The 13,771-nt window shown below is 50.6% G+C and overlaps 1 protein-coding gene across 12 annotated transcripts in view; it reads left to right on the top strand.

Annotated features, from left to right (window-relative positions):
* The first annotated feature begins 2,756 nt into the window (after nucleotides 1–2,756).
* Nucleotides 2,757–13,771, top strand: part of HVCN1 (hydrogen voltage gated channel 1) — a 40,949-nt gene continuing 29,934 nt past the window's right edge. For 2 of the 12 annotated variants that reach the window (XM_035257591.3, XM_035257586.3), the window contains exons 1-3: nucleotides 2,757–2,851; nucleotides 3,438–3,521; nucleotides 8,780–8,819. In XM_035257591.3, the coding sequence (XP_035113482.1) occupies nucleotides 8,799–8,819 (21 nt within the window). In that variant the 5' untranslated portion in view covers nucleotides 2,757–2,851; nucleotides 3,438–3,521; nucleotides 8,780–8,798. Of the gene's footprint in view, nucleotides 2,852–3,038; nucleotides 3,252–3,373; nucleotides 3,522–8,779; nucleotides 8,820–13,771 lie in introns of those variants that run through there. The other 10 variants (XM_035257590.2, XM_035257585.3, XM_078337271.1 and 7 more) reach the window with 8 other exon arrangements.

Genomic DNA, 13,771 nt, shown 5'->3' with positions numbered 1-13,771 from the left:
CAGTCTTTCTCTTTTCAATCTTTGTATTTCTGTTTTCTTGTCTTACTGCATTGACTGAAAGGTTTTCTCTCTCTCTACTAGCTGCTTCTAGTTCAACTCTCTGTGTCTGTTTAAAATATCACCTCAGAGTGCCCTTCCCTGCTGTCCTACCTCAGTGGGTCCTCATCTCAGTCTCTACCTCTGTTACCTCCACCACAACCCCCAGCTTATTCCTTTTCAGTACTTAATTTTATTCAAGACAGTGTCTCACTCTGTCACCCAGGCTGGAGTACAGTGGTGCAATATTGAATAGTAGCAATGATGGAGGGCGCCCCAATCTTTTTATGCTCACTACTCATGAATTTAAGCAATAGGAATGTAAAGTACCTACCATGGGTCAAACCCTGTGCCTGGGGATAACGATGTAACACATTTGAGATCTTTCCTCTCCACTGAAATACCTGAGCAGTCAGAGGGTTTCAGTGAACACAGCAATGCTGTGAACATCACCAAATTCTCTAGAGTTGCTGAGCTGCTCCTTTGAGATCCTGGTTCCCAAAAAGTATGGACATAGGTTCCTGCTGGTGGCCCCAGGTCCCAGGGCATCAGTAAGGTTGGGAGCTGCAGACTTTCCCAGGGCCACTGCATTGTGGAGCAGAGGCAAGTACACTGGAGAAGACAGAGCGATGCCTCTCTAGGGGAAGGAGTGCGGGGAGGCAGCCAGGCCAGGGTTTGAGCCTTGCAGGGCCTGTCGAGGCCACCACCTGTCTGCACTAAGCATCTAACTACAGGCAAGATCAGATGTTAAGACAGAGGACTGCAACTTCAAGATGTGCAGGTAGGGGACGGGATACTTGTTCCCTTTCCCCTTTCTCAACCATAGGGGAGTGAACACCAAGCAGGAGCTGTCAAGCGCAGTCCCCATATCCTCTCCACTATGTCTAGTTGGCCCTGGGGGAGGAGGAGAGTTTTTAATAAAATATAAGGAAGTTGATGTTTAAAATGGACCAAACTATGCCTTAGGAACTGGCATGGGACTGTTGTAATAATACATGACCGAGAAGTCAGGAGATCGGACCAAAGTGTCTTTAAGAAGGCCTGCAGCAGGCTGGGCATGGTGACTCACGCCGTAATCCCAGCACTGGAGGCCGAGGTGAGTGGATCATTTGAGGTCAGAAGTTCAAGACCAGCCTGACCAACATGGTGAACCCTCATCTCTACTAAAAATACAAAAGTTAGCCGGGTATGGTGGCAGGCACCTGTAATCCCAGCTACTTGGGAGGCTGAGGCAGGAGAATCACTTGAACCTGGGAGGCAGAGGTTGTAGAGAGTCAAGATCGTGCCATTGTACTCCAGCCTGGGCAACAAAGTGAGACTGTTGCCGGACGCAGTGGCTCACGCCTATAATCCCAGCACTTTCAGAGGTCAAGGCAGGCAGATCACTTGAGGTCAGGAGTTCGAAACCAGTCTGACTTTTTGGACAGAGACTGGTGAAACCCCGTCTCTACTAAAAATACAAAAATTAGCCAGTTATGGTGATGCTGGCTTGTAATCACAGCTACTCGGGAAGCTGAGGCAGGAGAATTGCTTGAACCTGGGAGGTAGGGCTGCAGTGAGCCGAGATCACACCACTGCACTCCAGTATGGCGACACAGTGAGATTCTGTCTCAAAAAAAAAAAAAAAAAGGAAAGAAATCCAGCTGCGTAGCAGGATTGGGGAAAGCCAAGTCAGTTGAAGCCATGGAAACAGTACCCCTATGGGAGGCAGAAGAATGCACCCTCCTACCAAGATATCCACATCCTAACCCCCTGAACCTGTATGTTGCCTTCAGTGGCAAAGGGAACTTTGCACACGTGAAGGATCCTGAGCTGGAGAGATTAGCCTGGATTATCCAGGTGAGTTCCACATAATCACAGGGTTCCTTAGAAGAGAAAGGGAGAAGGCGCTGTGACCACGGAGGCAGCGGGCAGATAGAGGTAGTCGAGGATCGCAGGCACCTTTCAAAGCCGGGAAAAGCAAGGAACACACTACCCTGGAGCCAGCCTCCAGAGGCACAGCCCCACCCACACCTTGATTCTGGCTCTGTAGGACCCATCTGAGACATCTGGCCTCCAGAGCTGTAAGGTAACACATTTGTGTGAAGCCACTGGGTTAGTGGTGATCTGTTACAGCGGCCTGAGTAAACTAACACAACCCCAAGGAAGTGAACCTCTCCCCACAGCCCCGACCCAACCAGAAGGGAGAGGTGTGTAGAAGACGGTTCTGCAGGATGTTTGGGACAAATGGTCTCTGGGGGAAGACAGAAGCTAACAGAACTGATTCCACTGGGTGAACGGGGTGCTGGGAGGGCCCACAGGGAAGGGCTTCAGAGCTGGGTCTGCGGGGCCGTACAAGTTGGCCAGGAGCAAGGCGGCCCAGGCCAGGCAGGGGCTGCAGGTGGGAAGGCTCCCTTTACCAATACCATCCCCTGAGCAGCCTCAGGCCCCGGACCAAGGGAAGTCCTGAGGGTTGGAGATGCTCACTCCTTAGAACATGCTGCCCACCCTCCACCTCTGCGTGGCAGAAACTGTCCAGGGGATGAACCCAAGGAATCAGGAGACCCAGAAGCACGGGTGGCCCGGAGACGGCGGGATGAAGCAGAAGCTCCCCTAGAGGGGTTGGGGGGTGTATTCTCCCGCTCCAGCCGGCGGAGGAAGGAAGTGGTTCCCTCCGCCCACCCTTCCCTTAGTCTGGCCCGGGGCAGGATCCTCGTGATCTGCGATTCGCTCCCACGGGCGGGACCTTTGTCGGTCTGCAGAGCAGCGGGAGGTCCAGGCCCAGCCTGCGGTGCGGAAGGCGGCCGTGGGGGACGAACCAGTGGACTGACCACAGGCAGGGACAAGGGGACTGAGACCCGGGCGAGGGCCGAGGCCTAGACACCCGCGGAGCGTTGGAGGGCTGCGGGCAGTGGGGGGACAACCGGGGGCAGCGGGGGCGGGGCCTTGTACGGGGCGGGGCTTGGGGCGGGGGCGGGGCCTGTCTTGGGGCCGGGCAGGGCAGGGCAGACTCCGAGGCTCCCAGTCGCTGCTGTGGCCGCGGGCAGGTGGCGCTACGGGTAAGTTCTCAGGCCCGGGGGGGGCGTACCCCTGTTGGCGTGCAGCCCCTTCTCCAAGACCTCGGTGCCCGATCCCTCCGAGAAGAGGGGACCCCCTTGGATCTCCGCAGTCCGGGTCTCGCCGCGGATCGCGGGCAGGACCCAAGTCCTCGGCTCTGGCGTGTCCCAGCGCGGGCGGTGCGGGCGGGCAGTGCTTCCCCTCCGCGGGGACTGGAGTCCGGGGAGGGGGAGGCGGGAGACGCCGGCCCCAGTGACACCCCCACAACCTTGAAAGTTCGTGTTGTGCGCCGCCCTGGGCCAGGTGCCTTCAGGTCTTCATCCACGCAGCAACCACAGGTGACCATCGTCGTCTTCCTCTTACAGGTGAAGAAACCAAGACGCAAAAAGACCAAGCCCCTTGCCTTGGGTCACACAGCCACAGGAGGGAGAGCCAGAACTCACAACCAGGTCTGTGTCCCCTAAGTCCTCGGATGCATCGTCCCTTCCCCACCGCCCTCCCGGGAGACTGTGGGAAAGAAGTAGGGACAGAGGCAGTGCTGGGTGTCCCGGGAGAAGGTTGCAGTGAGCGGGCCCAGCCATTCCTGAAGGAGGAGCCTCGGGGCAGCAAAGATTTCACTGGAAACACTTTAAAAACACCCACCTTTTGGAGACAGAGATACTGAGGAACAAGAGTGTTAAGGCCAGGGTGAGCCAAGACAGGGGAGAGCAGTTCCTTATTGGAATACCCCCCTAGGAACGTTCTCCCTACCACCTTTACCAGTGCTGTGTGTGGGGGCTTTTGCAGGCTCAGCTAGTGACTTGGCCTGTCTGTGCCTCAGTTTCTGCATCTGTCCTCTGGGGTTAAGCATGTGCCTACCTCACAGGACCGCTAAGATGACATGAGATACTTGGTGTACCCCTGGCACCAGGTTACTACCAAAATTTCATGGTTCCCGTGCCTCCACCCTCCCTCCCGCCCTCTAAGAGTACCTCTCTGTCCTGGGCACCTTTAACTTCAGGTTGTTCAGAGCTATCTGAGATCTGCAGGATTTCCGGGCAGCCCCACCAGCAACTGGGAGCTGCTTGAGTAAGACCCAGGTCAGGGGGTGGGCAACTTCTCTGGCTCTGACTCCCCAAAGGGAAAGACTGATAAGGTTAGGGTTTTGAAAATCTCTGGGCTGAGGCTGCTTGCACAAGGTCCAGAGCTGCTCCGTGGCCCCCTGTCCTCCCCGCCCCTGGTTTAGCAAGAAGGAGGAAGCTAGAGCGTTCTTGTCCCAGACTTGATCATTTCCTAGTCACTGGGCCCCCGGAGCTATCATTGACCACCCCCTCTCCTCTTCCCTTCCCCACAGTCTAGGCCAGCAGCAAGTTCTAACCCAAAGCATATCCTGAATCTGGCCACTCCTCTACCTCCTACTTCCACCCCGAGTCCAGGCCCCAGCATCTCTTGCCTCCTCATCATCCTTGACCCCTCACTCCCACCCAACTCTCCAGTATCACCTGCCAAGCCCTCTCTGTGATCAGGCCCTATGTGATTATTTTTAATTCTTCCCTCTGGCCACTGTCCTGTCCACTCCTGTCCCTAGCCACCTCCTAAGTTCTCTGCTCTCTCAGGGGCTGTGTATGCTGCATATGCTCTTCCTGTTCAAGGGAATGCTCTTCTCTGCAACCTGTGACATACTCCCTTATAATTCAGGAGACACCGTAAATGTTGTGTTGTCCCCAATCACCCCCTCTTCTCTTCCCTTCCCCACAGTCTAGGTTCTAACTTAAGGAGACCCCACCTGCTCCCTGGCCACTTACTCTGACTGGCTAGCTTGCTTCCCAGCACTTAGCTGGGGGTGTGGTCTATCTCCTATGTTTCCTTTCTTCCTTGTCTCCCCAGGTAACATGTCAGCCACCGGGATTCCTGACCTTGCCTTTGCCTCTTCCCCTTGGATTTCCCAGAACCTGAGAAATCAGTGCTTGGCAGCTAGAAAAGACTCAGATATTTTTGTATAGCTGCAGGCAGTGTGTCAGCCATCAGTCTATTTTTCTTCTCAATGCTTGACAGCATTTTTTCCTCCCATTTCTGTAGAGACCTCAGAATTATTCTTCCCAAGAGCCCACTGCCTTCCTCAGCTTTTCCCTAAAGTAGGGCTTGAGGACCACTTCCAGGTTTTAGCCATAATATTCAACTTAGCTATTAATGTGGTTGTCCATATTGTGCATGTTTTTGGCTATCAAATGACTTCTGGGAGATACAGTTTCCTAACTGAGGTATGCAAGTCAAGGGTGGATCATTTTGAAGGCACATACCTCTTGTGACCAGGTGGCTATTTAGAAAAATCATCCCCAGGAATGTGTGCACATTTCCCTGCAGCTCTGCAAGCATTGGGTTTCATCCTTTTTATGTATTGGCTAGTTTAATGGAGAAGGGTATGGTAGTTTTAAATTTTCTGTTGCTTGACTTGCTGAAGCTGAGTGTTTCTCTGCGTGTGTGCTGGTTCTAGTTCCTATCTTACAAAGGAAGGAAATCTCCAGGGCACCTTAATTCTTCTTTCACCTCCTCTTGTGCTGGTGGTTCCACTTGAGCCCCTCTCGTGAGAGCAGGTTGAAGGTCCCAGGGGGCCGGTATGGGACCATACCCTTTCAGTGCAAAGCTGAACTCTGCTGGGTGCAGAAGCTGCTTTGCCAGTCAACCAGTGAGAAACTCTGAGAGTCCCGTGCACCCTCACCTTGGAACTGTGGGGAGAGAAATAACTTTTTTAAAAGTTTTTGTAAAAGTTTATTTCAAAATAATTTTTTAGAATTAGACCAGGCATGGTGGCTCATGCCTATAATTCCAACACTTTGGGAGGTTGAGGCAGATGGATCACTTGAGGTCAGGAGTTTGAGACCAGCCTAGCTAACATACCCAAACCCCATCTCTACTAAAAATACAAAAGAAAAAAGTAGCTGAACGTGGTGGTGGGCACCTATAATCCTAGCTACTCAGGAGGCTGAGATGGGAGAATTGCTTGAACCTGGGAGACAGAGGTTGCAGTGAGCTGAGATCACACCACGGCATTCCAGCCTGGGCAAAAGAAGGAGACTCTGTCTCAGATTAAAAAAAAAAAAGGTATAGAGGTTACATAGAGGGATCTGGCACAATGGCTCACAACTATAATCCCAACACCGTGGGAGGCTGAGGCAGGAGGATCACATGAACTCAGGAGGTTGAGACCAGCCTGGAAAACATAGTGAGAAACCCCTTTCTGTAAAAATAGGCTTGGACAAGGTAGTGTGCCTCTAGTCTCAGCTACTCAGGAGGCTGCGGTGGGAGTATCCCTTGAGCCTAGAAGTTTGAGGCTGCAGTGAGCTCTAATTGCACCACTGTATTCTAGCCAGGGTGACAGAGAAAGACCCTCAACTCCAAAACAAACAGGGTGTGCAGGGTTATTCACTGAGGCATTGGGGTAGGAAGAGACTGGGAACAACCTTAAGTGTCCATCACTAGTGGGATTAAACTCGTTCCTACACGGGACTCCTGCACTTCATGCAGGATGCACTGGCATAGAACCACTTCTGAGATACTGTGTTAGTCTTCTGTGGCTGCTGTAACAAATGACCACAAGCTTGGTGGCTTAAGATAACACACATTTATGTTACAGTTCTGGAGGTCAAAAGTCCACAATCTGTCTCTGTAGGCTCAAGTCAAGGTGTAGGCAGGGCTGTATTGCTGCTGCAGGCTCTGGGGGAGAATCTGTTTGCTTTCCTTCCCAACTTCTAGAGGGACCCACATGCCTTGGACTGAAGCCCCATCCTCCATCTTTAAAGCATCGAATCTTCAGATCTTTCTGACTCTAGCCTCTGCTTCTGTCCTCACATCTCTTCTCCTGCCTCCACTTATCAAAGACTCCTCTGTTGACATTGGGTCCCCTGGGATAATCCAGTATCATTCCCTCCATCTTAAGAGTGGCAACTTCATCATATCTGCAAAATCCTTTTTGGTACGTAAAGTAATATACAAGTTCAGGGATTAGGGCATGTGCATCTTTGAGGGGGAGCATTATTTTGCCTACCACACCCTAAAGGGAAATAAGATTCAGAGCAGTACGTGGGTTCATATTTGTTTACAGAAAAAAATAGAAGGTCGGGGGAGAGTATATACAAGTGTGCTTGTGAGGGCTTAGAATACTCGAGAAGGTGATGTAGGAAATGTGTCAGAGCAGCCGCTTCTGGGAAGGAGAATGGGTAGAGGGGAGACTGACTTGTCATAGAATATCTTTTTGTATAATTTAAATTTTTTACTACATTCATAGATCATCTACATTAAAAATAATGTTTTAAAGTAACACCACCTCATTGTAAAAGTTCACGCCTCCCAGAGGCAGAGAAGGAAAACCCCACACCCGGATCACTCCCTTTTCTTCCAAAGATAACCACTGCGAAGACTGATTCTTACAGACCAAAAAAAAAAGCATCCATATTTCTTTTGAGGTAGATGGGGTCATCCTGTAGACTCTGCCGTCATGTGACTCCTCTGCTTGCTCTGTGGCCAGCGTCTTTCCACATCCACATGTGAACGTTGCACAGCACTAGCAGCGCCGCTGCTCAGAGGTGCAGTCACTGACGTAGCTGGTGGCGGATGTGCAGAAGGTTTTGCTGCTTGACAGGGCAACTCCAACACTGGAATGTCTGTCTCTTTTTATTTGGAGTGAAATTCATGTAACATAAAGTTAACCATTTTAAAGTGAATAATTCAGTGGCATTTAGCACGTCACAGTGTGCAACCATCTCCTCTATCAGAACATTTTCATTGCTTTTATTAAGTTTAATAATACATCATTTTACGTTTTAAAAAGTACCTCATTAGCTTCACAGATTTTCATCACCACGAAAGGAAACCCCCTAATCCATGAAGCAGTCACTCTCCATTCTTCCCTGCCCTCTGCCCCTGGAAGCCACCAATCTGCTTTCTGTCATAGAATTTTCCTGTTCTGGACATTTCGTATCAATGGAATCATACAATATGTGACATTTTATGTCTGGCTTTTTTTACTTAACATGGTGTATTTGAGGTTAATCTACATTGTAATATGTATCAGTACTTTATTTATTTATTTATTTTGAGATGGAGTCTTGTTCTGTTGCCTAGGCTGGAGAGCAGTGGTATGATCTTGGCTTACTGCAATCGCCATCTCCCTGGTTCAAGCCATTCTCCTGCCTCAGTTTCCCAAGTAGCTGGGATTACAGGTGCCCGCCACCATGCCCAGCTAATTTTTGTATTTTTAGTAGAGACGGGGTTTCACCATGTTGGCCAGGCTGGTCTCGAACTCCTGACCTCAGGTGATCCACCCACCTCAGCCTCCCAAAGTGCTGGGATTACAAGGGTGAGCCACCCCACACTGCTGCTTCATTTCTTTTTATGGCTGAATAACCTTCCATTGCGTGGATAGACCCACTTTGTTGATCCACTCATCCTTTGATGGACAAGTGACTCATTTGCACCCTTTGGCTATTGAGAATAATGCTGTGAAAGGCTATGAACTTCCGCTTACAAATACGCGCGGGTGTGAGTCCCTGCTTCAGCTCATTTGGCTGTATATTCAGGATGTATGCCCTCCTCCATACACTTTGAACTTGACGCTACTTTCAGACACAGTTTGACTTAAAACTAATTTGTAAGAAAGGTTTGCAGTGCACATACCAAGGTAGATGGCAGCAGGATGACAGATCTGGACAACTGTCTTCTTATTTTTCAGATCCAGAAGCAACAGGGACATGGCCACCTGGGACGAAAAGGTAAATGGATTTTGTGGTCTTGAAGCATTAGAGGATAATTCCAGCCTTGAGATGATAATTCTGTTTGGTGTTTCAGACAGGAGAGGGAGAACACACCTGTTCAGGTGTTTCCGCTACACTGAAATACTTAAAATCACAATGATGAAACTTGACAAAACCTCCAAATACCGTGATCATCCACCTCAGACCATTTGAATCCCAGCCCTTCATAACTGTGTGCATGTTAATAACCATGTGTCCTTAGGCACAAAATCACTGTGTGCCCTTCAATTCCCTGAGCCTCGGTTTCCTTATCTGGAAAATAGTGAAAAGATAATTTACCACCACTGCCTCTGAAGGATTGTCGGGAAGATTTGATAAGACAGTGGTCTCAGAATGCTAGGCAAGCTGAGCCCATACAGGGCTTTCCCTGAGTGCCCATTTTACAGGTAATGACACTTGGCCACAGAGAAGTAAAGTCACTTCTCAAGATCACACAGATAGAGAGTGGTAGAAATGGGATTTCAGGCCAGGCACAGCGGCTCACGCCTGTAATCCCAGCAGTTTGGGAGGCCAAGATGGGTAGATCACTTGAGGTCAGGAGTTCCAGAACATGGTGAAACCTCATCTCTACTAATAATACAAAAATTAGCCAGGCATGATAACACATACCTGTAATCGCAGCTACTCAGGAGGCTGAGGCAGGAGAACCACTTGAACCTGGGAGGCAGAGGTTGCAGTGAGCTGAGATTGTACCATTGTACTCCATCCTGGGTGATAAGAGCAAAACTTCATCTCCAAAAAAAAAAAAGAGAGATTGAGATTTCAACCTGGCCTGACTCCAGAGGAAATGCTTTCCTCCCATATCTTACAGCCATCTCCAGTAGAAAATAGACTGTGTCTTTAATATCTGGGATACAGGTTGGGTTTGGGGGCACTAGTTGTGAAGACTGGGGGCAAGGTAGAAAGTGTTGATTCCACATCAGCTGTTCACCTCGAGGTTCTGAGGGCCTGGACAAGCCAAGCTGGCAAGGGCAGAGCAGGAAGCTCAGGGTAGCAGCAGGGGTGAGTGGGGCAGAGTCTGAGAAGCAAATGTGAGCTTCAGAAGGACCACAGGATGATGGTGGTGATTGTGTATTTCATCAAATTGATGACCCTGGTGACTGTAAGAGGAGCCGCAGGAGCTGCAGGTACCCTCAATAAGAAAGTCAGCATGGAAGAAAGGTTAAGTGGGAACTGCTCATGCTTTTCCTTCATTGTCATTCCCTATTAAATTAGAAAAAAATGAAAAGAACATTCAGAAATGCTTCATGATGATTAGACTGTGGGGAAATCAGCTCACTCGTACGTAGCTGATGGGGGACTGGGTCAACCCATGCAACTCTTCTAGAAACGAAATTTGACAGTTTGTATCAAGAATATTGAAAATACTCATATTCAAGCCTGGTCATCTCACTTATGGAAAAAAAACCATAAAGTAAAAGTACAATTTATAGCACCGTGTTTCTCGGCACATGAGGCAACGCTGTCTGTAGATGTAACATGAGGAGAAGCGAAGTGGGCACGTGCTGCCATTCACTGTGATAACAACTAACACAAGGCTGAAACCGATCAATGGTCAGGCCCATCCAGATTTTAGAGACGTTAAAATGTGATAAAATGTGGTCTTAGAATTGGATTTAAAACCATAAAACCATGCAGAATGGGTAAAAACCATGCAAAATGCAATAATGAGACCATTGAACTCCTTGGTAAGTTTTCTGGCCTCTGAATAGGTGTGAATTTGATGCATATAGTGGTAAAAAAATAAGATACAAAATTGTTTGCTGTCTTTTTTCTTAGAGACAGGGTCTGGCTCTGTCTCCCAGGCTAGAGTGCAGTGGCGCAATTTTGGCTCACTGCAACCTCCACCTCTGGGTTCAAACTGTTCTTGGGCCTCAGCCACCCGAGAAACTGGGATTACAGGCATGCACCATCATCCCCAGCTAATTTTTTTGTAATTTTGATAGCGACAGGATTTCTCCATATTGACCAGGCTGGTCTCAAACTCCTGGCCTGAAATGATCCACCTGCCTCAGCTTCCCAAAGTGCTGAGATTACAGGCATGAGCCACTTCACCTGGCCTACTGTCTTTTATTATAATTATAAAAGATATAGACAGATGGGAGAGAAAGAGGTAGACAGGTAGATGATACATAAGTTTGGTGTGCTGAGATTGTTATGAATTTATTTCCCTTTCTTTTTTTCCTCTTTTCACAATAGTAATACTAAAAGAAATAGATCTGTTCATGGGGTAAATGGCAGCAGGTCAAGCTGGGGGTATGCATTTGAGTCTGGGGGTTGCAGGGATGAGTTGGTGGGATGAGGATCTTGTCAGAAGCCCATACCAGGGCATAGAGACAGCAAGGGAGGTAGGGATTGAAATGCAGAACGAGGGACCCACCTTGAGGAACTCCTGGGGCCTGGAGCCTGCTTGTCATCACACAGAGGCTAGCCTGGAAGGGCGTTGTCAGGAGGGCATTGTTGGGGAACTGGGGACAGGGCCAGGACCACTTGTGGCAAATAAGCCTCTTACTGGTTTAAAGAACATGTTCCTTTTCATGATCTGCCCTTATGGAATTAATTGTTTTGGAAAAAGTCATCTCAATGAGATTACTTCAGAGCTTTTTGAGCATAGCTCTCCTAGTTCCTGAGAGGAAAACAGCATGTTGGAAGAGAAACTGGTGGGATTTGTAGCCATGTGCAGACCTGGCTTGCAGTGCTGCGGAGCTAGGCTCACCTGACCTCCTCAGACCCCCTTGCTGCCCCTCCCACCTCCTCAGAGCCCCTTGCTGCCCCTCCCACCTCCTCAGAGCCCCTTGCTGCCCCTCCCACCTCTCAGAGCCCCTTGCTGCCCCTTGCTGCCCCCCCACCTCCTCAGAGCCCCTTGCTGCCCCTCCCACCTCTCAGAGCCCCTTGCTGCCCCTCCCACCTCCTCAGAGCCCCTTGCTGCCCCTCCCACCTCCTCAGAGCCCCTTGCTGCCCCTCCCACCTCTCAGAGCCCCTTGCTGCCCCTCCCACCTCCTCAGACCCCCTTGCTGCCCCTCCCACCTCCTCAGAGCCCCTTGCTGCCCCTCCCACCTCCTCAGAGCCCCTTGCTGCCCCTCCCACCTCTCAGAGCCCCTTGCTGCCCCTTGCTGCCCCCCCACCTCCTCAGAGCCCCTTGCTGCCCCTCCCACCTCCTCAGACCCCCTTGCTGCCCCTCCCACCTCCTCAGAGCCCCTTGCTGCCCCTCCCACCTCCTCAGAGCCCCTTGCTGCCCCTCCCACCTCCTCAGAGCCCCTTGCTGTCCCTCCCACCTTCTCAGAGCCCCTTGCTGCCCCTCCCACCTCCTCAGACCCCCTTGCTGCCCCTTCCACCTCCTCAGAGCCCCTTGCTGCTCCTCCCACCTCTCAGAGCCTCAGTTTTCTTCTTTTGTAAAATGGGAATGATCACATACCTCACAGAGTAGAGGTGAGGGTTAAACAAGATTGCGTGTGGAAAGCACTCAGCCGGGTGCCCAGCTCCAGCCTGCATTGAAGACATGGGAGCTGCTGGCTCTGTCATGAGGATGGACTGGCTTTTCAGCCATCAGCTGACCTTGTTCCTCAGTGCAGGTTACTGCACTCAGCAGCTCTGGGGAACTTAAGAGCCAGGTATGTGAACTCCCTGCAGCTCCTGGGCTCATTTCTCATAAGGCGTGCACAGGCCCCAGGTGCAGCTGGGGTTCCTCACCCACCTGTGCCACACACTGACCCCCCCCCCCCGGCACCCAGACAGGTTGAATTGGAAGCTCTAAGCCCAGGACGCAGGTTTCAGGGTGCCTTAAAGCTGCCAGGTGATTCCAGTGTGCAGCCTGGCCTGGGGACCCCTCCCTCTGCAGAAGGAGGAAAGAGGGATACCCTGAGCAATGTGTCCTGTGGTTTCCATGGTGAAAGCATCACTGGACATTTGCTCAGGGGACCTAGTCACACCGGTGGCAGCTCTTCATTTCTACTTGGATAACTTTTTTGTTCCTACACTTTTATAAAACAAATAGCACAGTCCCTGCTCCTGGATGACATGACCAATGTCACAGGTTTGGACCAGACTGCCCTCACAGTCATTCCCAGGGAAATAGAGCATGTCCCCCCAAAACTGTGTCTTTAAACTCAACCCATTGGTGGGTTCTGAAATCCATTGAGTGAGCTACAATCAACCTTTTAAAAAATGAGATCGGTCCGGACACAGTGGCTCACACCTGTAATCCCAGCACTTTGGGAGGCCAAGGTGGGTGGATCACTTGAGATCAGGAGTTTGAGACCAGCCTGAATAACATGGAGACACTCCATCTCCACTAAAAATATGAAAAATTAGCCAGGTATGATGGTGCACGCCTGTAGTCCCAGCTATTTCTGGGGCTGAGGTAGGATCTCTTGAGCCCAGGAGGTCGAGGCTACAGTGAGTCCTAATCATGCCACTCACTGTAGCCTCGACCGAGGCTGGCAGAGTGAGACCCTGTCTCAAAAAAAAAACCAGAATGAAATGGAAAATAAGAGCGCCCCACCTAGTAACTGTAGTGCTGGTTATGGAATGTCTGTACACAAGGCAGTGTGTGCTGAGAGGCAGGGTATGGAGCATGATTTCTTTCTGAGAAGCGCTGCTCCAAAATCCCTTCCCAGCATGGGGCTTTTCCAGTGTGAGCAGGGTACAGGGCTGGGCAGTGTTCAGGAGGGGGCCCACGGGAGGAGCGGGTGCTGGCCTGGGCAGCCTGAGTTGGAATCCTAGCTGTGCTGCTTGCTGGCTCTGTGACCTGGCGCAAGTCACTGGCCTCTCTGTTCTCGGTTTCCTCATCCATAAACAGAGACATTGCAGTCCCCACCTCACGGGCTTGTTGCAGTGTGTGATGAAGGTCTTTGCACAGAACTCAGAAAATATTGAACAGTAGGTGTTCTGGGGATAGTTGGAATGATTAC

The sequence above is a fragment of the Callithrix jacchus genome, chromosome 9 (genome assembly GCF_049354715.1).
Source record: "Callithrix jacchus isolate 240 chromosome 9, calJac240_pri, whole genome shotgun sequence".
Taxonomy (NCBI): Eukaryota; Metazoa; Chordata; class Mammalia; order Primates; family Cebidae; genus Callithrix; species Callithrix jacchus.
The sequence above is the reverse complement of the archived record's forward strand: the minus strand, read 5'-3'. Positions and strand labels throughout refer to the sequence as shown.